General features: G+C 37.4%; 5 protein-coding genes across 9 annotated transcripts; 1 reads left to right on the plus strand and 4 right to left on the minus strand.

Moving 5' to 3' along the window:
- Positions 1 to 175: 175 nt before the first annotated feature.
- LOC120017178 (glutathione S-transferase T3-like) lies at positions 176 to 4,523 on the minus strand. Its single transcript, XM_038870309.1, has 3 exons — positions 4,149 to 4,523; positions 898 to 1,323; positions 176 to 791 (listed from the first exon to the last, which is right to left on the minus strand). Exons 1-3 carry the CDS (start codon positions 4,269 to 4,271, stop codon positions 258 to 260), a joined length of 1,083 nt encoding a protein of 360 aa, XP_038726237.1. The 5' UTR covers positions 4,272 to 4,523; the 3' UTR covers positions 176 to 257.
- Positions 4,524 to 5,892: 1,369 nt separating this feature from the next.
- Positions 5,893 to 16,380, plus strand: LOC120016640 (LRR receptor-like serine/threonine-protein kinase FEI 2). Of its 5 annotated transcripts, none has more exons than XM_038869498.1 (15): positions 5,893 to 5,996; positions 6,191 to 6,250; positions 7,736 to 7,967; positions 8,588 to 8,723; positions 10,065 to 10,136; positions 10,227 to 10,298; positions 11,310 to 11,381; positions 12,900 to 12,971; positions 13,079 to 13,150; positions 13,426 to 13,520; positions 13,740 to 13,907; positions 14,025 to 14,357; positions 14,597 to 14,842; positions 15,307 to 15,440; positions 15,659 to 16,380. In XM_038869498.1, exons 3-15 carry the CDS (start codon positions 7,856 to 7,858, stop codon positions 15,875 to 15,877), a joined length of 1,803 nt encoding a protein of 600 aa, XP_038725426.1. In that variant the 5' UTR covers positions 5,893 to 5,996; positions 6,191 to 6,250; positions 7,736 to 7,855; the 3' UTR covers positions 15,878 to 16,380. The 5 variants fall into 5 exon arrangements, with proteins under 5 accessions (XP_038725426.1, XP_038725429.1, XP_038725425.1 ...); XM_038869501.1 differs by having other exon boundaries at positions 6,191 to 6,246; XM_038869497.1 differs by lacking the exon at positions 5,893 to 5,996 and having other exon boundaries at positions 6,083 to 6,250.
- Positions 16,356 to 21,345, minus strand: LOC120016642 (spermidine/putrescine-binding periplasmic protein 1). The gene is made up of 7 exons (XM_038869502.1): positions 20,921 to 21,345; positions 20,214 to 20,365; positions 19,799 to 20,047; positions 18,893 to 19,027; positions 18,451 to 18,633; positions 17,122 to 17,283; positions 16,356 to 16,936 (listed from the first exon to the last, which is right to left on the minus strand). Exons 1-7 carry the CDS (start codon positions 21,273 to 21,275, stop codon positions 16,541 to 16,543), a joined length of 1,632 nt encoding a protein of 543 aa, XP_038725430.1. The 5' UTR covers positions 21,276 to 21,345; the 3' UTR covers positions 16,356 to 16,540.
- Positions 21,346 to 22,439: 1,094 nt separating this feature from the next.
- On the minus strand, positions 22,440 to 24,101 carry LOC120017194 (protein ILITYHIA-like). The gene is made up of 5 exons (XM_038870329.1): positions 23,449 to 24,101; positions 23,305 to 23,361; positions 23,111 to 23,215; positions 22,933 to 23,012; positions 22,440 to 22,492 (listed from the first exon to the last, which is right to left on the minus strand). Exons 1-4 carry the CDS (start codon positions 23,512 to 23,514, stop codon positions 22,965 to 22,967), a joined length of 276 nt encoding a protein of 91 aa, XP_038726257.1. The 5' UTR covers positions 23,515 to 24,101; the 3' UTR covers positions 22,440 to 22,492; positions 22,933 to 22,964.
- Positions 24,102 to 24,110: 9 nt separating this feature from the next.
- LOC120017193 (NAC domain-containing protein 72-like) lies at positions 24,111 to 25,205 on the minus strand. The gene has a single exon (XM_038870328.1). The coding sequence runs from the start codon at positions 25,139 to 25,141 to the stop codon at positions 24,242 to 24,244; it is 900 nt and encodes a 299-aa protein (XP_038726256.1). The 5' UTR covers positions 25,142 to 25,205; the 3' UTR covers positions 24,111 to 24,241.
- Between the last annotated feature and the right edge of the window lie 619 nt (positions 25,206 to 25,824).

The following is a 25,824-nucleotide window of genomic DNA, read 5'->3' on the forward strand; positions in this document are numbered from 1 at the left end:
ACAATCCCGGAAACATGTTTGGTGACCCATTTTAGAAAACACGAGAAACATATCAATGACTTTAGGGTTGCAGAGTTCTTTCTAGACTTATCCGTGGTAGAGGTAATGTTTTTTAGCGGTGTTTGAGGCTCAACATCACATATTTAGTTTGGATTAACAACACACACTTGAATCATCAGTGCGCCAACAAAAATTTAGTAAACTATTATAAATTTAGAGTATTTTGAAGGCTTAATACAAATAATATACTGCTAATTCTAAAAATTAACGCCACGTTTTCCCAATATCTCTGCCTTGCGACACTCATAATATTTTGCTAAATCTGGAGGCATGCCAGTAGTGTCAGTGGTCATGATTCTTTCCTCTTCCCTGCTCTCTTCGAGACGGTACTTTTGCTTCTCAATATCAATCAATTCTTGTTGTTGCTTGTAGGTCCGCTCAAAACGGTTTTCCCTGTTTATGCTTTCTTCATCCAATACCTGTAACATGGTAGAACCCCTAGTATCACTAACATGTGTTTTACCTTTCCAAATAGATTCTTTCACTGCTTTTCTTCCAGCTGGTCCTTCTAATCCATCAAAAATGCTTGGTACACTGTCCTCTTCTTCTAGATTTACTGCATCAGGAGTTACCGGAGGAGATGAATATGGACTTGCGTTCTTGGAGTTCTTTGCCTTCTTTGTAGAAATCTTCATTATCCACTTGGGGTGATGCCTCAATTCAAGCCAACATTGTGAGAAATGGAATGAATGACCTTCTAAACTCCTAAACAGTTGTTTAGCAGCCATAATCTGTTAGAAAAGAGGCACAATATTATGATATTGCTAAAACAATTATAAACATGCTAAATAACAAAAATAAAAAATAAAATATATAATATATAATATAAGTTTGTACCTTGTCTTGCTCAGTAAAGTCACTATGTTGTCCTTCGATTTTCGCATAATGTTCACAAAATTTAGTTACTTCTCTTTGTATTTTATCCCAGCGATGTTGCAGTGAAACTTTGGTTCGGAAGATATTATCACCTTGCTTGTTGTCATTGAAGTATTTTTCAATCCTTTCCCAATAGGCTCGTAGCTTTTGTTGGTTTTCATGCCCCACATCTAAGCTAGTATTTAGATACGCTGAAATGAGTAACTGATCCTCCTCTATTGCAAAGTTGGTTCCCCGTCGACCCTTCCTAGCGTTGGAAGAGGTATTGGTGACTTGAGACATAGTAGGACTATCCTCATTAGGGTCACCATAATTTTGGGTGAGAAAGGGCCCATCGATGCTTGATCCTCCACTTAACAAATTAGTGAAGTAGGCTTGTGAATCCATCTACATGATTGGTACAACTAGCAGATTAGCATTTAACTTATGTATCCATCTATCCTAGGCCAACTTAAGGTTCTCTCAGATGCAATCAAAGAATTACTAAACTGACACGGTTTGCTTCAAATACAGTAAAGATCAAGTGGACAGTGAAATAAGATTTATCAGTAATTCTTAAACATTTAACAACTCCTCTTAAACATATATAAGCTTGATTTATTTACCTGAAACGGTATTAGTATTGTTAGCTAGTAAGTATATATAAGAGCCTAGATATATAAGACTTCCAATTGTAAGCATCAAATGAACAGCATCAAAAAATACACGCAGACACACACACACACGCACACTTATATGTATAGATATTATCAAAATTTAAGTCCAATTTGATTAGGAATAAAATACATACATACATGCACATTTATATGTATAGAAGAATTAGACCTATTGTAGCCTTAAGATTAATCAAAGGGTCAAAATGGGACTTTTTTTATAATAAACGACCAAAAACAATATAAAATTTTCTTAAAAGGGGGCAAATAACTTTTGCTTGTTGTCTAATTCAAAAATCAACCTAGAAGTATCCTGAGATGCTGAACAAATCTGCCAGATCTTGCTTTCCAAACTGTCGTGATACTCCCAATAGGATTTTTGAATAATTCAAAAATCAACTTTGAAGTGTCCAAACTTGTTGTTCACCGACAAGTTTCAATAGCAGTTTAAATTTTCAAATAAACCAACCTAACCTATTCTACCAATGATTCTCAACATAAACCAAGCAGTGATTTATCAACCTAAATATTTTATTGCAACCAGAAATATAGATAAAATATGTGCAAAAACAAAAACATCATACCTAGTCATCTCAGTAGTCAAGAGCAAAGCATCCAAAGCATTTCCCATTTCAAAGGATTGGTCAAACAAAACTTAAATTCAGGTCCGTACATCATACAAGAATCGATGCTGACTAAGTGTCTAAGTCACCCCGTTGTAGCATGCAACATGCGATTCAAAAAGGCTATAACTTGTAAACTTAAAAGGATAAGAGAGAATGACTTTTACACAACCAAATAGAACAATACCAAAATTCACTCAAGGCAGGGCAACCTGGAGCCTAATGTTGATGGATCAGCCATCAAGCTACTTTGTCAGGTAGGGGACCATACTGGTGACTGCAGCAGTTGTTGTCTGCAGGTTGACCACCAAATCTGCTTGTCTGCAATATTCACCCTAGCTCACAAGCACAAATCGCACCCACCCAAAACCCTAAAAACCAACAGGAGCAGAAAGCGAAATTACCAAAAGAGGCCTGAGACTCCAGAGGAAACAAAGGTGTTCCTCCGCGTGATCTGAGGCCAAGGACTCCAGAGGAAGCAAAGCTCTCCCCAGATTTTGAGGTCCAAGATCAATCGTTACCAGAGAAGAAGACGAACAAGAAAAGAGAGAAAAAGAAAGAGTTCACGCGAAGGAGAGAAGAAGGGAGGAGAGAAAAATAAAATATTGATTTTCTGGGTTTTGGGGGACAGTGGGTGCTCTCCAAATATGGGCTATGCATAGTACCCATTCCTATTTTGGGGTGCCATATAGGGGATCGGTTGGAGGAGAGAAAATGCAAAAAGTGGTCCCCCCAAAATAGCATTTCCCCATTTTGGAGAACCGTTGGAGTTGCTCTAATAACACATTTCCTAAGTACATTAACCAATAACCAGGTAAAGGAAAATTGGAACAGAAATTGATACTACAGCCAGCAGCTCTAAGCAACAGCAGAAGATTCAAGACTAGATAAAAGATAACGAGAGCTAATTTATCAATATCGCTAAGTTTGCAGCTTTAACCAAAGAGTTATTGGCTATTGGCCTTGTGGTAGCCTACTCCTTAAGGCTTTGAACCAGGGCAAGTGTTGCAGCTCTTCAAGTGACAAAAAAAAAAGGGCTGGGAGTTCTATAAGCATAGGCTGAATACGGCAGGCAAATCGAGAGCTTCTGAGGCTGATGTCCCTGCCATCGAATGGGTTGGGAGAGGGCAGCTACTCTATCCAAGGCTTTGAATCAAGAAACTAATCTGATATAGTCTGCTGCCAACGAAAAAATACGAAAAACAGTTTTGAAGATCATGTTATGAACACATTTGCATTTTGAACACCAGTCATGCGATCACAATTACCAAACCTATGTTAAAAGTTCTACCACCCATCAACAACACTTGCACAACCACACTCCATCCAAGTCACTGCCAATACTGACACCACTACCACATCAATTGATTCAATTCTATAAACACTCCATTGCCATTTTCATGACTATCATCAACACCAACATCAAGTCATCAGCATCAAAATGGCATCAGAGAGCCGTCAATGCAAGTACAATGTTACTAACACCATAAGATCCGAATTAATAGCATGCCAATAGCCATCGATGCCACCCTACCATATCACCACATCCACTGATTACTGTCGTACAGAACAGAAGTAAACTCATATGGATTGAATGGAAATGCCTCGGCAGAGAAACCTTATTCTCTATCATTAACAATGTATCAGAAACCTAGCACTCACCAATACCAATCCCTAACAAAAAGAAGCAAAATTTAAGCATCATAACCACACTGAAAGCAAAATCGTACCAAACCCATTAGATATAATAACTCAAATATGAATTCAATGGGTGCGAGTAATAATAATCTAATGTATGTTCTTCATCAATTGTCAGATAACATTCAACCACATAAAATTACCAATAATAATATAATCAAAACCCAACAATAATTACCAATTATTAAAAGGGTTGTATTCAAAATTCAGCCAGATCTGCAAGCCGATAGTGACTTACCTTGCAACTGGGACAGACGACTTTGAGACAAACGGCTCTTGCTTCCAACTGAGAGCCCTTCGCCTTCTGATCCTTCTCTGCGTTCCGCCTCTGCGCTTCTATCTTCTGCTTTCCTCGCGTCATCTCTCTCTCAATCAATCGCTCGACGGGGTCTTCTTTTTTTTTGGTTAGTGATCCCTCTACGAAACCCTTATTCGACTTCGTTCGGGATAAATAGGATCTCACGATTCAGCCCCGTAGAACAAGAGGGTCTCGAACCCAAATTACCAAGAACATACTATTCATTACCACTCCAACTACTGCCTTAACTCTCTATTAATGCGGGAATCGGGGTCACCTAGTGGTACTCCAGTTTCCCCATATGAGTTTGACGTATAAAAGTAAATTCTTCGTTAGTGTAGAATTTTTTTTTTTTTTAATACCTATATGTTCGTAGTTAAAGTTGAAGTTTGGGCACACATCCCCTAATCTAATTGATTTTACCTGAATTATTTCTTGTTGATAAAAGCTTACTTATTAGAATTGCAGCTTTTGAACTTTATATATATGATTTTATATCAAAAGTGTATGAAATATTTTAAATCAAATCAAACCCTTCAAGAATGGCATTATTTCTAAAATAACTATGTAGTGAAAGTAGATGGTAAACATATTAAACAAAGAAATATCATAAATTAGCCAATTAGGATCCTAGGACATGATGCTATTAGGGGTTTTCTATTTGTTTGTAATCAAATGGCCTGCTGGTAAAAGAAAGAGAAGTAATTGTTTCATAGCAATGCCTTAGCGTAGCCAAAATAGACTTAGCTGGAACTTCCATACCACCAAACTTGGCCTGAAAATTTGCCAGGTTCGACTATAAATTTTTAGGATAAAAACTCGAATGATAATAGTAAGAGACTCAATGGTGAATTTTACTGTTGTAGATATGGCTATCAGGCTATGGATCCAAAAGTGTGGGAGGAACCAATAGAGTTCAAACAAGAGAGCTTGTTAATGAGTGATGGAGAATGTGCACACCAGGTATTCGATGTAAAGTGGGTGAGACCGAGAGAGATCAAGATGATTCCTTTTGGTGCAGGGAGGATAATACGTCTTGCCATTTCTTTTGGCAATTTTGCATCAAGAGTATTGTGTGTCCAACATATGTTTTTACCTTTTGGAGAAGTTTTTCTTTTAGGCGTTGGAAAATTTTGCGTCATTTTTTTAACACGAGAACCACAATTATTATCGTTCAGGTGTGTATTGGGTAAACTGACAGATTTGTGCAATAATTCACAAATCACCCAGGACAAGCTAACACATAATAAAATCAAAAATGATATGTGTCAATACTTTTGGTGTATACAAAATGGTCTCCTACACTTCTCCTCATGCCACCTATATCATGAACATCAAAATTATGGACATGTAGTGTTTTCGTATTGTGTGTCACATAAAAAGTTAATTTCAGTATAAAAATACCCTATGAACATTTCCCTCCAAACGTCCCGCCAAGCATAGGATAAATGTTTTTTCCCGATAAACATGTTAAATACACTTATTAGTATACCTTATGTGTGTCAAATGTTTGATTATAATGAGAAACATATTTTAAAAAAAACATTATTTTAAAAATAAAAATAATTAATAATCACTAGAAGATATAATAATATCTTATTGTTGCACTATTAAGTGATACAGCGTGGCAGACATCCATACCCCAACGGAAGAACAACTGGAGGAAAGAAATGGTACAGGAAGAGCGCAAGTATGTACTGTTGAATCATGAATGTTGATGACAGTCTATCAAACACAGGCTTTTAGGATAGATTCGTGGTTCTAGAACGGCAGAGGCAGCGTCGGTTGGTACGTGTGGAAGGTCTCACTCCTACGTGCGAGGCCACTTTGTTCTCATTGGCTTGGTTGATGCCCCCTTCTTTAATTCCACAACTCCAATTCCACTCATACACTCTCAGTCTCTATCCCTAACAATAACCCAAAAAACCCGACAAATTATTTTCTTACATTTTGTTTTATATTTTTCTGTTTTGTTGTTTTAGGAGTATCAACTTTACAGCTCAGTATCTGCATTTCTGCTTCAGAGATCGAATCTGAAGTGGGTATGCCGATTTCCCTTCGATTTTTTTTTCTGTGATTTCTTGCAAAATATGGAGTCTTTGGGGGGTTTTGGTGCTTTGATTTGGGATAGTTGGAGCTCCCATTGCTTAGTTTTGCTTTGAAGTTTGTGAATTTTTTTCATTGCTGTCTGAGCTTTCTGTATTAGCTTGTGATTTGAGCTGTGCATAGATGTAAATAGTAACTACTAGAGGGCAATTGGGTTAGCTCTAACTTTTGGGCACTGTAATTGTATTTGTATCGGAAATTATATTTGATGTTTTTCTTTGTAACGGATTCACTGTTGTGATTTTAAGCATGAATTATGTTCTTTTTCTTTCGGGTGTGTATATTTGGCACTGCAGTAGCTAAGCTGAGTGGGTAAGTGAGCGTTTCTTTTGGGTTTTTGTAGATGAATTTCGTTTGTTGGAATTTTGAGGGCTGGGTTGGTCTGTTTCAGCTTAGGAGAATCAGAGTTTGGCCTGCCAGAATGTTTCTGTTTTTGCATTAGTTTCAAGCCTCCCGTGCATTCTAATGTGGCATTTAGATTTGCAATCAGTAAGTTTTTTCGACTTGTAAATGTCATTGATTGGTCTTTCAAGATGAAGTCTAGCAACTTTGGTCTGGCCTTTTCGATTTGTGGTTGCATATGGTTGTTTCTTTGTCAGAGGGACAGATGAAGTCTAGCAACTTTAGTCTGGCCTTTTCAGTTTTGAAGTTTGTAAATGATTTCATGAGTCTTTTCTTATATGCGTTCTTTGGAGCAAACCTTGTGGGTTTTCTTTCTGATGGATTTTTGTTCCATTTGTTGATATCTAGTAGCCTGTGTTCAAAGATCTAAATTGTTAAGTTATATGCATTTTCTATGTACTGAAAGGCACTAATTGCTATTTATGTTGTTAGGTTTTGAAGCTTATTGAAGTTCATGTCACTTGTAGCTAGCAACATAAAATAAATTGAATTTCTCCATTTGTCCCCTTAACACTTTTTAAATGGAAAATGATATCATTATAATTTTTTAGTTGTTTTACATATGTATTCACTGCTATAATTTGATAATGCAATATTTGTTGTCCATTGTATGTAAAAGTATAATACATACTCTCATAAAAAGCAAATGGGGTGCATAGAGGGAAAGTCAGGTGCTGGGTCGTGGAGGCTAGAGTGCCTGTTAGTTTATTTGGTCATTGATTCTATTGAAAAATGTGAATACTTTGCAATCTGGTTATGATATCGATGAACTTCATTTATTTGTTTGTCTTCTGAGTAATACTACGTTTATGATGCACGCTTATTAGGAGGGAAAAGCTAAGTTTAATTGAATATTGTGTTCTGGCATATCAATATCATGCTTGTGAACTGTAATTGGCAGTGAAATGTAATGTTGCACTTGAAGAAATTCTTTTATTTTGTTTTGATTTCGGGTTTGATGATGATGATGATGATGTTCTTCACTCGGTAATAGCTAATAACCCTATCTTTTCTTCTAGGAAATCATTTTCTTTTTTAGTTTGGAGGCAATAATGGGGTCATCAACCAGATAGCCATATGTTGCAAGGAAACATTTTGGAGCTTGATCTTTCAAATGATTGGTAGGAAGTGTATTATGAATGAGCAGTGTCACTATGGGCATCTGTCTGTTGAAATGTGAAGGGCCTTCGCTCTTGTACATTCTATTGAATTTTCTCCTGATTTACAAGAGCACAGCTGTCAGTCCTGATGGTATGGTGATAACTCTGGTTAATTATTGTTTTGTTCAACTTATAGTTTATTTGTTTCCTCCTTTTTCTAAAGACAAAAGGGATAAGTGAAAGAAAAATAAGCACAACTTTCTTTGTAATATCAGAAAAAAGGATCATTATGCTTCTTTTAAGTTTTCTGCATAACTTGCATGTTTTACATGTCAAATTCTGGGGAAGTTGCCATTCAATTACTCTTGCTATAAGAATCCCTTGAGTCTTATCTCGAATTCATCAGTTCTCAAGGGTGCTATCTAATTCATTTTTTACTTTTTCTGAGAAGCACAAGAGAAAGACTGGACTAAAGAACATCAAGAGCATGCATCCCAAATACAGTCCTAAGGAAATTATTTATATGAAACTGAAAGAATGTCTATTGAATTCTATTTGCTCGTGAAACTTATCCATTGTTTTATTGTCTATAAATGTGAGGTAATTCATGGCTGATTGTTTTGCTTGCCAAATTCCAGTCTTTGTCAAATGTATTAGGGATTTAGTTTTCTTTTGTTGCATTACCCTTATCCCCATGTTTTGAGCAAGAACTATTGGCTTTCTCATAATCTGTGCATTGCTTGTCTATGAAATCCTTTTTCGACTTTGTAGGTGAGGCACTTCTAAGCTTCAGGAATGCTATTCGCAGTTCAAATGGCATTCTGCCTTCATGGAGACTTGAGGATCCTGACCCATGTAAATGGAAGGGTGTGACATGCGATCAAAAGACAAAGAGAGTTATACAATTGTGAGTTGTTCGAATGATGTCTAACGTGTATTGGTTTGTTTCTTAACATACTTGCTGATTGCTTGCTATAATTTCTTTGAAGTTGTCTTAGTTGGATGTTATGTGGATGCCTTTAAGATATGTCTAAAAATAGTTCAGTCAGACTGTCAGACTATCAGTATTCCCTTTCAAACTAAACCAAATTAAAAAAGCACATCAAGACAATTGTAAATTGGAAAGCTAGACTTCTATGTCTTTCCTCATGATGATTGGGAAACCGTTTCCATAAAAGAAAAAATTATGAGTGGGGAAAATGTTCCTTTTTTGGTTTAACATTGCAAGTCTTTTAGCATGTCTTGTTGGAAATCACCGGGATTCCAAGGCACATCTTATATGCTTTATCTTGAGTAGCATCTTCAGAATGCTGAACTTTGCTCGATGTATGTTTATGATGGTCTATTTGTCACATATCCTACAGCTCACAATTGATTCAAGCATTAAAGTGCTAGATGTTATTCACGGATAAACCTTAATGAAGTTTACCTTTCTTAGACATCAAACCGTATTCCCAAACACTTTGGGGTAGGCTATATTACGTGTATTGGCAACAAAAATTAGTTGAAATCCACCACATGTTTCCCTCAGATGGTAATATGGTTGTGAATATAAGGCAAGGATTCATTGATGTGCTTTCAACTAGCTGACAAATTTCTTACCTCTTTAAATTCTTCGGATGCTGTGCCTGAAAGCTGTATCTCTTAAGTAGCCAGTTGGAAGCCAATTAGAGGAGAAATACTCTAAATTTACTTCCAGTACAAACTTGCATGTTATGTGTATTAATGCCAACTGCCAAGAAACAAAATTTGTACACAATAAATGAATCTGTAACATTGTTAAATGTAACTAGACAGGCATAGGATAAGATATGAATATGTTTTTGTTAATACAGATTATGCTAAATGAGGATAAGCTAGGTAATGTTTGCTTAAAATGGTTGCAATATATAATTTTAGAAGCAGTACTTACTACTTAGGTTGTATGGTTAACAAATTTGAGGTGCATGAAGAGGGGAAGAAAGTTGTGGATTGACATAATTGAGAAGAATTGGATCTTGAAGGATCTTGTTTTAATAGTACTCAACTGTAGTTGACTTTTTCCTGTTGTCGAAGGTCTCATTTACTGTCTCTAATGCTGGAAGCACATCTTGTTACATACTTACATATGATGCTTATATGGTATATTGCACTTACAAAGTGAACATATGATAGCGCAATGGACAATTATGTTTATTTTTTTCTCTTTTCCCCTCTAACTTTTCATCCCTTAATTATGTTCTTTACTTTTGAATTACTCCTCTTTCAGGAACCTGAGAAATCATAAATTGAGTGGATCCGTATCATCTGAGCTTGGAAAGCTTCAGCATTTAAAAATTTTGTAAGTGTTTCAGAAGATTCACTTTGAAATTTCACTGTTTTAATTGATTTTTCCCTTTGATGATGCTACATTTAATGCCATGTTTTTTAGAGCACTTCATAACAACAATTTCTATGGGACAATTCCTTCAGAATTGGGAAATTGCACACAGCTGGAGGGCCTGTGAGTATATCAAGCATCAAATAGTCTCGTCATTTTTGAAATTGAAATGATGCTATGATCGTGATTGTTTCTATTAGGTGACTTAACAAATCCCCCATTTTTAGTTTATAGTTATTTTAGGAATGTTATCATTGCTAGTCCCGTATCTTTTCCCCTTTTTAGTTTTCCTTTATTTTGTGGGAAAAACTAATAAATGTGAATATACTATTGAAGACCATGAGGTATTAAGATCTTCCTCAGCGTCTGAGCCGACTTGGTAGTAAACTGTAAGACTGATGAATATTGTGGCCCCAAAATTGTTTTTGTCTAGTTGGTAATTGATACATCACTTTTAAATTCAGTTATGGGGCCTTTCCAAGATGAAGGGTGGCAGGAGAAAAGAAGGAATTGAATGTCTGCTATTAAGTGACTCTAAGTGATGCAGTGTTGTTATTTTCTTGATTTATGCATTTTTTAGTTGACTTTCTGCCTTGTCTGTTTCTATGCGGATGGATTCTCAAAAATCTAATCCTTTAAATATAAGCTGCCAAATTTGACATCTAAGTGGATAATTCTCTTTAGATTATTTATTGTTGCAAACATGGCTTGCTACTGTTTTCGCTGCTCCTGCATTTAGATTATGGTGATCTTCAGTAATCAGTACCTATTGCATTCATGTGCAGTCACTCCCAACCATTTCATACTTAAAAGGCAAGTGCCAATTTCTTATACTTTCTAAATTTGGCAAAGGCCAAATCATGGTTTGGTTTAGTTTTTTACACAAGTACTTAGTGTACCAATAGAATTTCCTAGTTAATCCTTGCCACCTTGCACGTAATTCACGGGTTGTGTTTACCAGTCCAATTTGAAGGAATCGTCAACCTATGCATGGCGACTTGTTTGAAATATCGCTTTAATTCATTTTAAGGATGGTTCCAAAGAGCTCATCCTCAGTAGGTGTGCCACTATTTTGATTGCATGTTTTCATTGTGATGAAATGAAGGCAATTTTTTTAATATTTATTTTTCTCAGATACTTGCAGGGAAACTACTTTAGTGGATTGATTCCAAGTGAACTCGGGAACCTATCTGAGCTTCAATTTCTGTGAGTTAGTTTTCTTGTGCTGTTCGCCTTGGTTCGTTGTTTTCTTAATCAAACTTGTAGAATGCCCATTCTGGGAAGGTTATGGAAATTCGACTTCTTGGCTTGAACATGTAAATATGTATGCCAATATTATGCATATCCATCCTGCTGAACTATGGTATCAACCGGGAGCTTTAAAGAAGTTGTGCAACTATTCTCCGCTCTGCAGATAAAGATAAACTTGGATAAAAAATGAAATTAGATTTCGATTTCCTTCTTTTTAAAGCAAGTCCAAGTATTTTTTAAGTATAAAGTTCATTCTATAATATAGAAGAAACCATTGCCCTCATTCACTATTCTCTGCTGCAACCCCCAACCTCCTGCATACACCTTTTTTTATTTGTGGCATATAATCTTTTATCATATCTTTGTGGAAAGTTCTTTGTTCTCATATACTGTTATAACGATGTAAAAGTTGTCACCATTTTCTGCATTGAAATCCCGAGGCTATGCTTGGTTGATGTTTTAGAGAGAAGTGAGGAGGGTAAATGGGGAACCAGTAACTTCACCTTACTTGGTTGATATGAGAGAGAGTTAAGTGGGGTGAAGCCGCGGGGGGGGGGGGGGGGGGGGGGGGGTTTGAAGTTTTCCCTCATTTAACCCTCAAACTCAGTATTTTATAACCCCCAATTTGAGGGGTTAGTGAGGTGAGAGAAAATTTGTTTGTTGTTTCCTAAATTGCCCTTAAAAGGTTTTAACTCATTTCAACTTTGAGGGTATTTTTGTAACTCACATCTCTTAATTCCTCAACTCTTATTAACTCCACTTCTTTCCCAAACATGGCTTCTATCTGGTCATTAATTCTCCCCACTTAACTCTACTTCACTCACTCTCGCTTAACTTCATCTGACCCTCTTTTCTCAATCCATGCAAAGCCTAAATGTAGAGGTAGCTGAAAAGGAGTATTTGACAGAAGTAATCAGTTGCATCAAAATAATGCTCAGAAAATCCAAGACTATCTATTCTAGTGATCTTTCTTTCTTTTTTTTATAACTTTTTTAATGATTTTTTGCTAATACGGCTTCCTTCTTTGTTCATCACTGAATTTGAAGTGTCTGTTTCGTGCGTCATAATTTCTGTTTATAATGTAATCCCTTTTGATGGTGATTTCATTGTCTCAAAACACAGAGCATCATTTCTTTCTACTTAGGTGCTGCAAGTTCCATTTTTTTTATGCCTTCAATCTGAGCTACATCAGTTCGAGCTGTCATGTTATTCTTCATTGGCATGTCTTAAATGTTTGAGCCCACATTAGCCCTTTATCACTTTGACTCGAGTATGGTTTTGCGTTAATTTGATGGTTCATTGTCTGTTTATGGCGAGGCAAGACGTACCCTTTAAAACAAATTTTTATTTTGTGTTTTGACGGAAACACGACTGAACATCAATCTTTATACTTTATTAGAAATGTAATTTTTCTGTTCATTTTGTTCCTAAGCATCTGAAAAATCCTTGGCCTTGTGTGTCATGATGCTATAGGGACATCTCAGGCAACTCTCTCAGTGGTTATATCCCTGCTTCACTAGGGAAGTTAGATAAACTCATTGCTTTGTAAGTACCTTTTTCCTTAAATTCAATGATGGGTGATCATTAAATGAGATTCACAATATTAAGTTGAATCTAATGGTAAATTTGTTGTTGAATGTTTGGTTTTGAAGTAATGTGTCGAACAATTTTCTTCTTGGGCCAATGCCATCTGAGGGTGTTCTCACTAACTTTGCTGAAAGCTCGTAAGTATAACTCATACTATTTTATTTTGTTGAAACAATTTTGGGAGTTTTGGATTTCTTGTGGTAGCTCAATATGTAAAAGTGTCACCCCCTTCTATCTGCCCCAGTTAAAGGGTTCTAAGCTTCTATAGTTGTATTTAGTGGCATCCCCTTGGTGTACTATTAATAAAATTCTTAAGTTGTTGCCCTGAAAAAGCGAAGTATACTCCTATGGTAATATTGGCTGCAAAGCCAATAGCTGTGTTTTATTTGAAAATTGAATCATTATCTTGCAGCTTCTCTGGCAATCGTGGTTTGTGTGGGAAGCAGATTAATAAGACATGCCATGATAATGGTGGAGGTAGTGGTCCAAGTTCGGACTCTTCATCAGGTTAGTTAAACTCATGAGGAATAAATGGTCTTATTTCTTTGATGTACTTCTTTTGCACTGGCCTCTTGTTTTCTAGTCCTCTGCAATTTTGGGATAGTGAATAATATAGTTCCAATGGTTACCACTTTTGAGTCAAAGTTTGTATTTCTGATTACATTTTAGATGCCGCTCTTATGCTTTATGTCCCAGACTTTTAATAAGCATTTTTTTCTCTACTAGCCGAAAGCCAAGGGGGGAAAAAGAAATACTCCGGACGTTTGCTTATTAGTGCCTCTGCGACTGTGGGAGCGCTTCTTTTGGTGGCTCTTATGTGTTTTTGGGGATGCTTTCTTTACAAGAAATTTGGCAAAAATGACGGCAACATTCTTGCTATGGATGTCAGTGGAGGTAATGTTTATTTTATAGACAATCTTGTGGACAATCTTTTTAACTAGCCTCAACTTTCAACATTGTTGATCGGCTCTTAGAATCCAACGTCTAATATGTGTAGTTATGTTGCTTCAGGTGCATCAATTGTGATGTTTCATGGAGACTTACCTTATTCTTCAAAAGACATTATCAAGAAATTGGAGACTTTGAATGAGGAACACATAATTGGCTTTGGGGGTTTTGGAACGGTATATAAGCTTGCAATGGATGATGGCAATATATTTGCCTTAAAAAGAATTCTGAAGCTGAATGAGGGTTTTGATCGATTTTTTGAGAGGGAGCTTGAAATTCTTGGAAGCATCAAACATAGATACTTGGTGAACCTGAGAGGATATTGTAATTCTCCTTCTTCAAAATTATTAATCTATGATTTTCTATCTGGTGGTAGCCTTGACGAAGCTCTTCATGGTGAGATTTCTATCTCTTTTAAGTTATCATCTTATTCACAAGTCAAAATACTGTGACCTAAATTGATTGCCTGTGATTATGATGTAGTTTTTTTAGCATGCTATAGCATTTTAAATGGATGTTCCAATAATCTGATTTCTTTCTGAAGTTACTCTGTTAATTTTGACTTTACTAATTCCTTGACTACTTCATTTATGAACATTTAGTGAAAATCGTAACGAATTCTGATGGTTACACAGAAAGATCAGAGCAATTGGACTGGGATGCACGCCTAAATATTATTATGGGAGCAGCAAAAGGGCTGTCTTACTTACACCATGATTGTTCCCCTAGGATCATACACCGTGACATAAAATCAAGTAACATTTTGCTTGATGGAAATTTGGAGGCTCGAGTTTCGGACTTTGGACTAGCAAAACTGTTAGAAGATGAAGAATCCCACATCACAACCATTGTTGCTGGGACATTCGGTTATCTGGCTCCAGGTAAGCTAGATTTGTTTTCGACTCTGTTAAATTTGATAACCACTTTCACACATGGCTTTGATGGTTGTGTTTTTGTTATTTTATTGTACGAGGGTCGATCGTAATGCCTTACAAGTCAAAACTTTAGAGGCTGTCTTTTTAAAAGGATAGAAAAGTGAACAAACCATCACCATTCTGCTCCTTAACTTGTTATCACAGCTTGTGGCTCTCTTGTGGTTGCTAATTAATTCTTTTTATCTTTAGTTATGATATGAATAATGTCTTAGATCTTAGAGAAGCAAGAATAAAACATAGATTGGAGCGGCAGTGCAAGAGTCATAAAAATTCAAGTTGAAGACACGAATTTTACCGTATTGTTTTCGGATTCTTCTAATGGACTTCCTTGATAGATGGGATTTTGTGTTGAATTTCTTCATATCCCTGTACCTTAGTTCTTATATTTGTAAGTGTGACTCCGTCGACAGAGTACATGCAAAGTGGTCGAGCAACTGAGAAGACTGATGTTTATAGTTTTGGGGTACTGGTGCTTGAAGTTTTGAGTGGAAAGCGACCTACTGATGCATCATTCATTGAGAAGGGCCTCAACATTGTTGGCTGGGTATGTCTCTTCTATAGACATGTTTGTTTGAAATTTTTTGATGTTGCGCTTGTGACCTGGTAATGCCTTTTAGTTCAATTTGTGACCTTCACTTTTATTCCCCTTCCCTCTCCTTCTCCTAATTCTGCTTCTCCATAAATGTAGTCTTATTTTGAGTCATTCCTCATCTTTTGTTGAATAGTACCCATATTCTACTTTTTGATTTTTCTATTTTGCAGTTAAACTTTCTAATTTCAGAGAATAGGCAGCGGGAGATCGTTGATCCAACATGTGAAGGTGTACAGGTCGAAAGCTTTGGTGCACTGCTCTCTGTTGCTATTCAGTGTGTTTCTTCAAGCCCAGATGATCGACCTAAAATGCACAGGGTGGTCCAGTTACTTGAATCTGAGGTCATGACTCCCTGCCCAAGCGACTTCTACGATTCTAACTCAGATTGAGTGATGAAATATGGAAATGAAGGACTTGTTTGTGCTGACATATGTATCGCTGCAGCATAAAGCAGATAGGTAATGGAAGCAGTGAGAAGGTTTTAAAATCTGCAGCAGTTTGACATCCCCATTTCGTTCGTTCGTTCTGCAGATTTAATTTAATGAAAATAAGATGATGCAACATTTCTTCACTTGCCATCTGACCTCAGTAAGAGCAGTCGAGTTAGTCAGTCACCTTCTTCTTGGGTTTTGCATTTCTTTACAGGTGTTGGCAAATTGCATGGTCGTCTTCACATGAAGGGAGTTTCCACTCAAATTAAGTGTATATGAAATTTGTATATGTTGAGAATATTTTGTTGTTCCAAGTATTCTTGTTTTATGCCAATTTTGTAAAATATGATTCGATTTTACGATAATCGACAACTTGCTTACCATTTGTAGAGGGTATTATTTCATCTTTTCTGTTGCTGATCAATGCTGGATTTGATTTTATGAAAATGGAACTTCCTCTTTGATCTCTGCATACACTTACATATATAGTTACTGTTGTCCCTTGAGAGAATAGTATAATCTTGGCTACAGCATTGGTACTGAAATGCTACAACAATTTGTATCTTTAAATCATTCGTACCGAATTGCTACAACAATTGGTAAATTCGACAAAGCTGTGCATTAATTCATGTTACTTCTGTACTGCTGTATCCAATGGGTTGAACTTGAACCAGGAACAGGTTTCTGCTGCATGCTTGAAATCAGCCACTTATAGTCTGATACTAGAGCATCAGGCAGTGGCTCCAAGAACTCGCACCTTGCCAAAATGTCAGGTGGAGGCACTCCCACAATAAGGTTTGTATCGAGCTTGGGCTTACCCTTTGTGAGCTCTTCGGGCAATTTAGCTGGGGCATTTTCAAGGGCAGATGGAACAGCTCCTGGAATTATCTCCTGTTTGAAGGGCAGTGCTCTTGCTGATTGCAGGCAGAATTCTATCCATTGGTGGATTAATGGAGATGGCCCTCTTACTCGCCCTCCGATTTGGTTTGTTTTAAATCTTGAAGCTGCTGGGACTGCCTACAAAGAGAAAACATATTGTCTAAATAAAGAAAATACATTCACAAATTACTCAGCAATTGATCGTTAGTCATCCTATGTTTGAAGCCTTTGCTCAAAAGCACCACAGTTCCATTTCAGAATCACAATTATGCAGGAGATAACAAATTAAATAGTCACTTATACGCAGATAGTTCAGAACATACCCATAAATCGGCCCATAAGCTTGCTCCAGACTTGGGAACCACTACTGCAACATTAGACAAACGTTTAGCAGCAGGCAGGATGTCACTACTCCAACCGACGGCCACCCAAACATCTCCCACCCCAAATGCTTTTATATATTGCTTGCTGTCAAACAGCCGAACCTATATTTTACCAAGATGCAGATAAGTTTCTCATTTTTACTCTAACGAAGAGAAAAAAGAAAAAAATTATGTCGAAAAAATTAGTAGAATGCTTCAAGAAATGTTCTTGTTCTTATTTTCTTCTTTTGCAATGAAAGCATATTCATTAAAAAGGCACCAAGGAACACCTCTTAATGATAAAATCAACTAATGAGGAACAAATGATGACAAATCTCTTCCTTGGTTAATCTGGGTGTTTCCTCATGGCGCCGTTGAGATAAAGCATGGGATGATGGGCACTTCATTCAAAGTGAATGGGCAGAGATTGAAGCCTTATTATGAAGCTGAATTTTTTGGAGGGAAGGTCACTCTTCCTCTCCAAAATCCACAACAATGAGCAAGCAAGAGTTGGGCCATCGACTATAAACTAGGCGCTTGTTGGGAGGCAACCCAACTGGGGTACTTTTGTTCCCTATTTTCTTTTGCATTGCCTTATTTTCATGTATATATTTGTTTTGCTTGTTTTGAAAACTGTCTGGGTTGGTTTGGAAGTGTTTTGGTGCAGGATATGCAGATGTGTGACAATTTGGACAGAGGCAAAGTCCGATTGATCGGTCCTAAAATCCGATCGATCGGACCAGGTAAATTTAATTTGGATGGAGGAGAACTCCGATTGATCGGATTTGTATCCGATTGATCGAGGCAGCTGGGTCACAAAATGACCCGAGAGCAAATCCGAACGATCGGTAATTCTTTCCGATCTATCGGAAGCGCGGGCCAGGGTTTTTAAAGACCCCAGCCCGCGCCGCGCCCCCACCCCCTTGTGTTTTTTTTTTCTCTTTTCTATCTCGTTCCTTCACGCAAGTCCAAGTAAATTCTCTCTTCCTTGGTTAATCTGTTGAGCAAATTCTGTGGATGCTAACATCCTCATACAAAAAAAGCCATTTAAAGAGTAATGCTATCTGCCTATCTCTGAAATCTTCCTTCACAAACAAGTCACCTCAGACCACTTACACAGACATTTGAAGTAGAATATAGCCACAAATTTTCCATTCCCTTCTAAGACGAACCCATATATCCTCACCTACTCCACTGACTACCAATCCAAATAAGGTTTTCAGAAACCTGGGTCTACTTCCAATCGTAATTTGGAAGGAAAAAAAAGTAATCATTAAATGCTGGTGATACCTGTTTTCCAAGTAATGCCAGATTCCGCTGCACAGCATTCCTCCCACCAGCAACTTGCGAGTCAATATTCTTTGTGTTGTATGATGCCCCCATATACTTCAGAACTGCACCAACCACCTCTCTAGGAGAATCAACCATCGAAATCTTCCCTGCAAGCTCAGGCCGCCATAAATCTGCCCAGTCCTAAAATAATGGATAATCTTTACATGATCTTTTAAATCTAATAGTTTAAAGTACCACTACAGAATATTTAGAGAACCACAATGTAACAGATTAACAAACAGCTTATGAAGAAACTCCCCAACCAGTAGAACCTTTATGAATAATAGACATGCATGCATGAAAAACAATAGCAACCACCAAATTTAACATTGGAGATTGCTGTCTAAGAAAGTCAATGTCAAATAGAGTGGAGAAGTTTGAGTAAATCTACCCAACTTACCTCTATAGGATCAATTTTGTACTGTTGAAATTTACTTTTCTTGTATGCTATAACCATGGTACCCCATCGATACGGAGCAGCCCATATTTCACCTTCAGGATCAATTTCTCCCTCGCAGTTCCTGCGTAAATATGCCTGAGACTCATTTAGTAGAAGTAAAGCAATCTAAAACAGGGCAGATCAAGGGATTTAGATAGTTCTGGAAAAATGCACCGTAAATCTGGCAGAGCATGACTGGAGATTACAATATTTTTCTCAGCATGAAAGAAATTGTAAATTTCAGTCTTATTTCTTACACAGCTGTATCTAAGAATAATAGTACCCATGCATCTCCTATCATAAACTCATTGGATATTATTTTTAAGCCCTGCCTTTATAAAGAAGAAATCTACTTCCTTACCATATGCCCTTTATAATAAGGTACCACTGGAGCCTTCGTATTTGCAGACATCATGAAAGCCTATCCAACTCAGAGACCTCATAACTCGCCAGGTCATGAGACCAATTTTTAGAATCAAGAAATTTTTTCTAAATCATCCATCAATGTCTAGGATGTCAAGTTGAGGGAGTATGAAAGGTTGGGCACTTGCTAGGGGAAAGGAAAAAAATCAGATTTTATAAACCTAAAAGCATAAATATTACAGCCTTTACCAATTACCAGCCAGAAACCACAGAAACAAGGATCTTGAACTAGTCTACTTCATGCATCTAAACAATTAACAAATGCATGTATGTGCTAGATGAACTTTTCCATAGAATCAAAGGGCCCAAAGAATCACTCAATTGACCAGTAGAGAAATGAAACAAATAACTGAAACAATGGCATCCATACCACTCACTCCATAACCATTAGAAGAATCAAAGTAATCAAACTTGTAGCACTTGAGAGAGTGGTCGTTCTCTTACCTTCCATTTGTCGCTTAAGCCTGTATACCAATCCTGGTCCTCTACCCCCTTTATGGGTTCAATTATACCCCCTTTAATTGCAAAATTAAGCCAAGAGTCACCGACAGTAACTATGTCAGCTGCCATTGTAGATGTTGGCCCAACATTGCCTGTGTTACAGGATGCAGATAGATCAGAAAATATGTTCTCTAGACTTGCAGCATATTTTGAGCTAAACCTTAATCTCCTTCCTTGTGATTGCAAGAGTTCCTGCAAGCCAGTATTAAATATGGATCACAAACAAGTTTTCAAGAATTTGCCAACAAAATAAAGATTGTGTCACTATATCAAAACATGTAGAAAACATCTACTTCACCAAAGAAACTAAAATTGCGTAGGATAAAAAAAAATGAAACGAAATATGTACACAGCAAACCTTAAGCCACGAAGGAGGTATGGAGGCATTTAGAACAACAATTCTGAGAGGAACGGACAAAGCAAATGTTTTGGACTTCCATGTTTCAAATGCTGCATCCATATTCCCATCTTCGATCTTTTGCACGTTGTTGAGATTCCCCTTATCATTATCTGTGTCCAAAAATGGCGTATGGTTATACTCAATTACTCACCAAGCTCTTGAAAATGAAATTTCATTCAAAGCAATTAAAAATGGAAAAAAAGATTTATTCAAACGAAAATGCAAAACACTCCAATAAGCCTATGCTCATCATACTTACAAACATACTAGAATGAACCAAGCCTCAATCCATAAGTTGTTAGTAAGAAAATGCATATATATGTACATATATCTGGAATCCTTTCGCCTCTTATAAAATCCTTCCCCAGATACTCGACTTCACACCCAAAGTTGCCTAATTGAAAGGAGATTCCAGCCAACTTGGTAGCTAAAACGCGTGAAGAATGGAAAAGAAAAGTTCCGAGCAGCTACACCCAATAACCAGCATTGGCAAAACTACATCTACTCATTCAGAACCCAATAATTGCCAACTAAATAAATTGTTCATTTCAGCGAATTGAGAAAATATAGGCAATAAAATTAGATTCTTGAAACAGATGAAAATGATTGTAGTTAGATAATATTCATAGAAACATTTAAATACACTAGTGCTCGCTGAGAATTACCTTGAATGTTGAGCTCCTCCTGCAACGTCTGCTCATCGCAGGCAGGAACGGGCGGGTGCCTAGTAGGAGCGGCCAAGCACACGCGAACGCCAAGGCCAAGAAAGAGTAGGGCAGAGGCAGCTACACGGACCAGGATCTCAAAAACCTTAAGAGGCTCGTCCGAAGTCGTACGATGAGAGTCACCAGAGATGGGTGTCACAGAAAAATGTCGGCTGGGGAGACTTCGTCCTCCGGGTAATTGAAAGCACCGGTGCAGGAGAAAGGTTGGATTTTTAGTCGGGAAACTGGTGGCTCGATGTGAAAGATGAGGTCGAAATGGGTGTAGTGAGAGAGAGGGGTACAAGGATGCTGCCATGAGTGAGAGAGAAGAAACGCAGACCGGGAGAGGTCTAGGCTCTAGCGTAATATCGAACAGAGACGTAACAACCGTTAATATTTGGTCCTTGAATAGCTGAATGGAGAGTGGATTAAATAAAGGCAACATATACAAGAATAATTTATAATTCAGAGATTTAAGTCATTTTTAATAAAATTTCATGAATTCATGCAACCAAAACTACTAGTCTACAAGAAGACAAACTATAATGCCCGTTTTGGATTGTCCAGTTCGAGCTCGGTTTTGTTCCTCCCTAACCTAACAAATACGATAAACTCAACTTACTAAACTAGGAAAAATGTTTAAATGATGTTTAGAAGTGGGTTCTACATATATATACCCATTGGAAGACTATGTCTTTACGGCTTTACCGATGTGGTATATATTATGTCTGAAACATCATATTAATCATAGCGAATATACAAGGAAAAGTCATATTCATGAACAACTCACACAATTTACTGCTCAAAAAGACAATGCTGTTTTATTACACAAGCTGGTTGCGTATATGAAGCAAAATTGGAATGTACACTAGCTCAAGGCATAGCAATTGGTATGCTGCAAGGAGCAAAATATACAGTAAGCACTCTATAAGTCTTGTACAACTGCGCGTTAGGTCATCACGCGAGATTTCCCATTCATGCTTTCTAGCTTTCATCACGAGCTTGCTTGCCAGTGCTATATCGTGCCTCACTACGTAGGCAGAGGGAAATCATCCAGCTTTGGTCTCGAATTCTCGTTCAGACCATCCAGTAAGGGCGACCTTATGATATTAGCAGCAGAAGTTTAGAACTAGAGTAAAACGAGAGCAAGGGGCTAGCCCCAATCTGATAAGAAAATAATGTCTTATATTAGAATACCAGAGACAGCAGTATACATCACATGGATTTAGATTTCACAAGCAGCAGCAGAAAGATAGAAAGTCCAAAACGACGTATATTCGTGGACTCCAAGAAGAAACATGATGGCCAAAGTAAACAAACATTTTAACGTACACAATCTTATCCATAAATTTTGAACGAAAGCATACATGTTCATAAAATGACAGGCCTATAATCTGGAGACACTCAATATTTAGGTAATGCATATGCATTTAGCAGCAGAAGGAAGTACCTGTCGAACCACAACATAATCATCCACCGACATACTTAACTCCCCTTTCGTCTAAGGCTCTGAACATCGAATGGGTGTACAACCTGCAAAGCAGAGTTACAGCCACAATAAGCACAACAAATGCTAAGTGTTTTAGGGAGACAATTGTAAAAATAATAAAACAAAAAATGTTAATCATGCCCACACAAATGCTTCAATGGAAAGCTGATTCCACGGATCACAATCTATGTTACCAATATCCAATGATATAAACGTAAGACCAGCTTCTATACAGCAAAATATCTTGAAATGATGAACTTACTTTTGCAATAAAATAAGTATTAGTTTGATTAATATGAGCTGGATCATCAGGTTCATTAGAATTTGCATCCTGATGAACAGTTGGAATATCACATCTTTTTGTGTAGAGACTAACAATGATGAGGACTGTATTCTTTGCTCCTCCAAGGTCATATAGCCCCGACAACAAAACAAGTAAACAAATATGCAAATGAAGATACGAACTTTTAATGCAAATACAGACCTACTATGCACTAATGCACATTGCATATCTCATCATATAGCAGCGTATTTAATAACACCAGAACATGTTGATGAGAAGACCTGCAACGTGATTTCGTTAGGTGAATGTGCCAAAAAAGGACCCACTTAGGCTCAACAAGAAACACTCAGTAAAATGAAACAGTTATCATTATTCTTACTTGGAGGAGGAGAACATCCAGAGAATATTTTGTATACTCATTGGATCTGTAAGACCCTCCAGAAGAGTGGAAAAGACAGAAGATATTTCTGGGTATCCAATAACACTTCCAACATAAGAGCAACAAATAAGACAGTTAAGCACAAAAGTATCTATGGAACAAGCTACAAAATAATTCACAAAGAATTATATAACCTGCTGAAGAGCCGTCTGCCCTGCTGACTGGACTTCTGGATGTTTACCCATCAAAATCTGTGACAATAAAGGAAAGAATATTCTTCAATGTGGTTGAAGCTACCCATCACAAAATGAATTCAGCCACTAAAATTAAGGACAAACCTCGGTAAGTTTCGGCACAATCTTTGGGAGGCATTGGGACAGTTGCCGAGGAGCACAGTATGCCATAGCACCAAGCAGTTGCACACTACTTTATTTTGTATGCCAAATGCCAGCTTTATCCTCAAGACACTGAGAAAACAATGCGTATAGGCAGACTAATTCTGCATACAATGATTTTACCAAACTATTCCGCAATTACTATGAAAATTTTCTACTGCAGTTGGCAACGTGGAATAGATTATCCTTGAGCATGGATGCGCAGTAATGGATAAAGCAATGACATTCCTAAAGCCAAGACAGGAGAACCCTCTCCCATAGAATAGAAAATGGGTGTCTTTGACAGCATTGCCTTGGAAGGTTGCATGAAAAAGAAAAGGCTTTCAATAGCTGTTCTTGTGAACAAATTAGGACAAAAAAAGTTAAATATGTTTCCTGGTTTGCTTATAGAAATATATGTTATCCAAATCAAAAGAGTTAATATAGAAAACAACATTACAAATAAAAAAAAAACATTGTGCAAACAGAAACATGAACATTATATCAGCCAGAGAGCTGCATAAGAGAGAGATTTTTTTTTTGGTAGCAGCTACTAATTGCATAAAAGGAATTGAAACTAGGACAACAATGAAACATATTTTTGGTAAGTTCCAAGAATAAAATTCTGCTTTTATTTACAATTGAGTGATTAGCATTTAATTGCTCTAACTAAGAAATCTCAAATTCTCAATAGCTAACAAAAAATCAATAATTCTATGTTCAAAGAGTTTTCAGAACCAGACGTCCGCGTGATTTACTAGCTTTTAGGGTAGAAATCATCCAAACAGACCCACAGCTCTCCTTCATCATCGAATTCCAAGGATGGTTGTGCCTCTGCCTCTGAGGGTATCAAACTGGAGGAGTGGGTGCCCTGCAACACGTCGAACGGATCAAAACGGAGCGACCCATCAATCTGCTCTGTCGACTGTGGCTCTGAGACTTTCAAAGCAGAGGAAGGGGAAGAGGTTTCCATTGATTGTCTCTCATCACCGAGTTGGGTGCCCTGTAACATGTGCATCGGGTCAAATAGATCAGAAAGGAGCAACCCATCAATCTGCTGTGTGGCTGACTGTGCCTCTACTGAGACTACCAAATCAGAAGAGGGAGAAGAGGTTTCCATGCATTGTTTCTTGGTAGAGGTCTCTTCATCAGTCTGAAAAGTCATTCTTTCTTTTCTTTTCTTCGGAACGACAGATTGTTTGGTCGAGATTTGCGTATCGTGTCCGATTACACAAACAACCTTGTCGTCCAGTGGGTATCCGCGTTCATCAACAGGAGCAAATTCGTGCATGGTCCATCGACCATGGTCATCGTGAGAAGCTCCCTTTATCTTAAAATTAAAGAAGCGATCAACCCCAATTATATTACCGTATCGATCATTAACCTCAATGTTGCCCTGCCCCATCCAGGTTCCAGACCCGGCTCTTCTTTGAACCCGTTTTCCAATTTTCTTCAAATCACAGAATGAATAAAAGATGGAGTGCTGATTATAATCAAAGAGAGTCCAAGGTTCATTACCGTAAATATCGACGTCTTGTACGAAAGGGCGGAAGAGTTGGCCCTTCAGCCTTCGTGGGAGATAAAAGTGCAAGAGGTCCTCCGCAGTAGGACCGAAGCGGAAGCCAGGAGGTAAGCCGTTGATGAAATCCATTGACATACCTTGAAAATTCTTTCTGACAACGAAGAAGTGAAGAGCAAGAAAGTGAATTCAAGCGTTCCTAATTTGTCAGCCTGTTTTCCTAATTTTTATTCGCGGGACTGACCGTTTGATCGTGCACGTCTGGATGAGCAAAACGGCATCCTTTTTGTCCTTCACAAGCAGACGGCGTCGTTTTTGTCTCATTCCTCAAACAGCTGTGCACGTATCTGATACGGCCATTCATGCGGGATGTGATACGAGAGCTCCAATTCTCATCCAAAATTATATTTTTGAGTATTTTGGTGATAATTTTAAATATTAAATATTTTGAAAAAATTCAAAATTCTAAACCTAAAACTTTTTTTTTTGAGTGAGTGAATATATAAATTAATATATATATATATATATACACACGAAGGGTATACCTCAAGAGTAAGTCAAAAGAAATATAATGACAAGCCCGTAAAATTTGACAATGAAAAACAAGCCCAGCAGATGGAACCAGGCAGCCAGCCAACACCTAAAGATCCAACATAGAGGCCGAAGACACCAAAAGGGACCAGCTAACATACCCAAACCAGCGAAAAGGCTCAACAGAGGTAGGCTGCCCAACAACGGATTGCGAAGAAGCAATAAAATTAATATTAGTTGACTAATTATTTGATACTTATCCCTAAACCAATTAAAAATATTTTAAAGAG

Source organism: Tripterygium wilfordii, chromosome 15 (assembly GCF_013401445.1).
Source record: "Tripterygium wilfordii isolate XIE 37 chromosome 15, ASM1340144v1, whole genome shotgun sequence".
NCBI lineage: Eukaryota > Viridiplantae > Streptophyta > Magnoliopsida > Celastrales > Celastraceae > Tripterygium > Tripterygium wilfordii.

Bases quoted from the DNA above. Each gene is read 5' to 3' on its own strand.
- LOC120016642 (XM_038869502.1), bottom strand. From the start codon at position 21,275: ATGGCAGCATCCTTGTACCCCTCTCTCTCACTACACCCATTTCGACCT. The intron at 19,028-19,798 runs GTAAGAGAACGA...AATGAGTCTCAG, and splicing joins GCTTAAGCGACAAATGGAAG to GCATATTTACGCAGGAACTG. The intron at 17,284-18,450 runs GTATCACCAGCA...GGTAAAATATAG, and splicing joins TGGCATTACTTGGAAAACAG to GTTCGGCTGTTTGACAGCAA.
- LOC120017193 (XM_038870328.1), bottom strand. From the start codon at position 25,141: ATGTCAATGGATTTCATCAACGGCTTACCTCCTGGCTTCCGCTTCGGT.
- LOC120017178 (XM_038870309.1), bottom strand. From the start codon at position 4,271: ATGACGCGAGGAAAGCAGAAGATAGAAGCGCAGAGGCGGAACGCAGAG. The intron at 1,324-4,148 runs GTAAGTCACTAT...CCAATCATGTAG, and splicing joins TCGTCTGTCCCAGTTGCAAG to ATGGATTCACAAGCCTACTT. The intron at 792-897 runs GTACAAACTTAT...CTTTTCTAACAG, and splicing joins ACTTTACTGAGCAAGACAAG to ATTATGGCTGCTAAACAACT.
- LOC120016640 (XM_038869498.1), top strand. From the start codon at position 7,856: ATGAGCAGTGTCACTATGGGCATCTGTCTGTTGAAATGTGAAGGGCCT. The intron at 13,151-13,425 runs GTAAGTATAACT...ATTATCTTGCAG, and splicing joins ACTAACTTTGCTGAAAGCTC to CTTCTCTGGCAATCGTGGTT. The intron at 15,441-15,658 runs GTATGTCTCTTC...TCTATTTTGCAG, and splicing joins GCCTCAACATTGTTGGCTGG to TTAAACTTTCTAATTTCAGA.
- LOC120017194 (XM_038870329.1), bottom strand. From the start codon at position 23,514: ATGGCATACTGTGCTCCTCGGCAACTGTCCCAATGCCTCCCAAAGATT. The intron at 23,362-23,448 runs GTTTGTCCTTAA...TTATTGTCACAG, and splicing joins TTGTGCCGAAACTTACCGAG to ATTTTGATGGGTAAACATCC. The intron at 23,013-23,110 runs GTAAGAATAATG...ATCACGTTGCAG, and splicing joins TGGATGTTCTCCTCCTCCAA to GTCTTCTCATCAACATGTTC.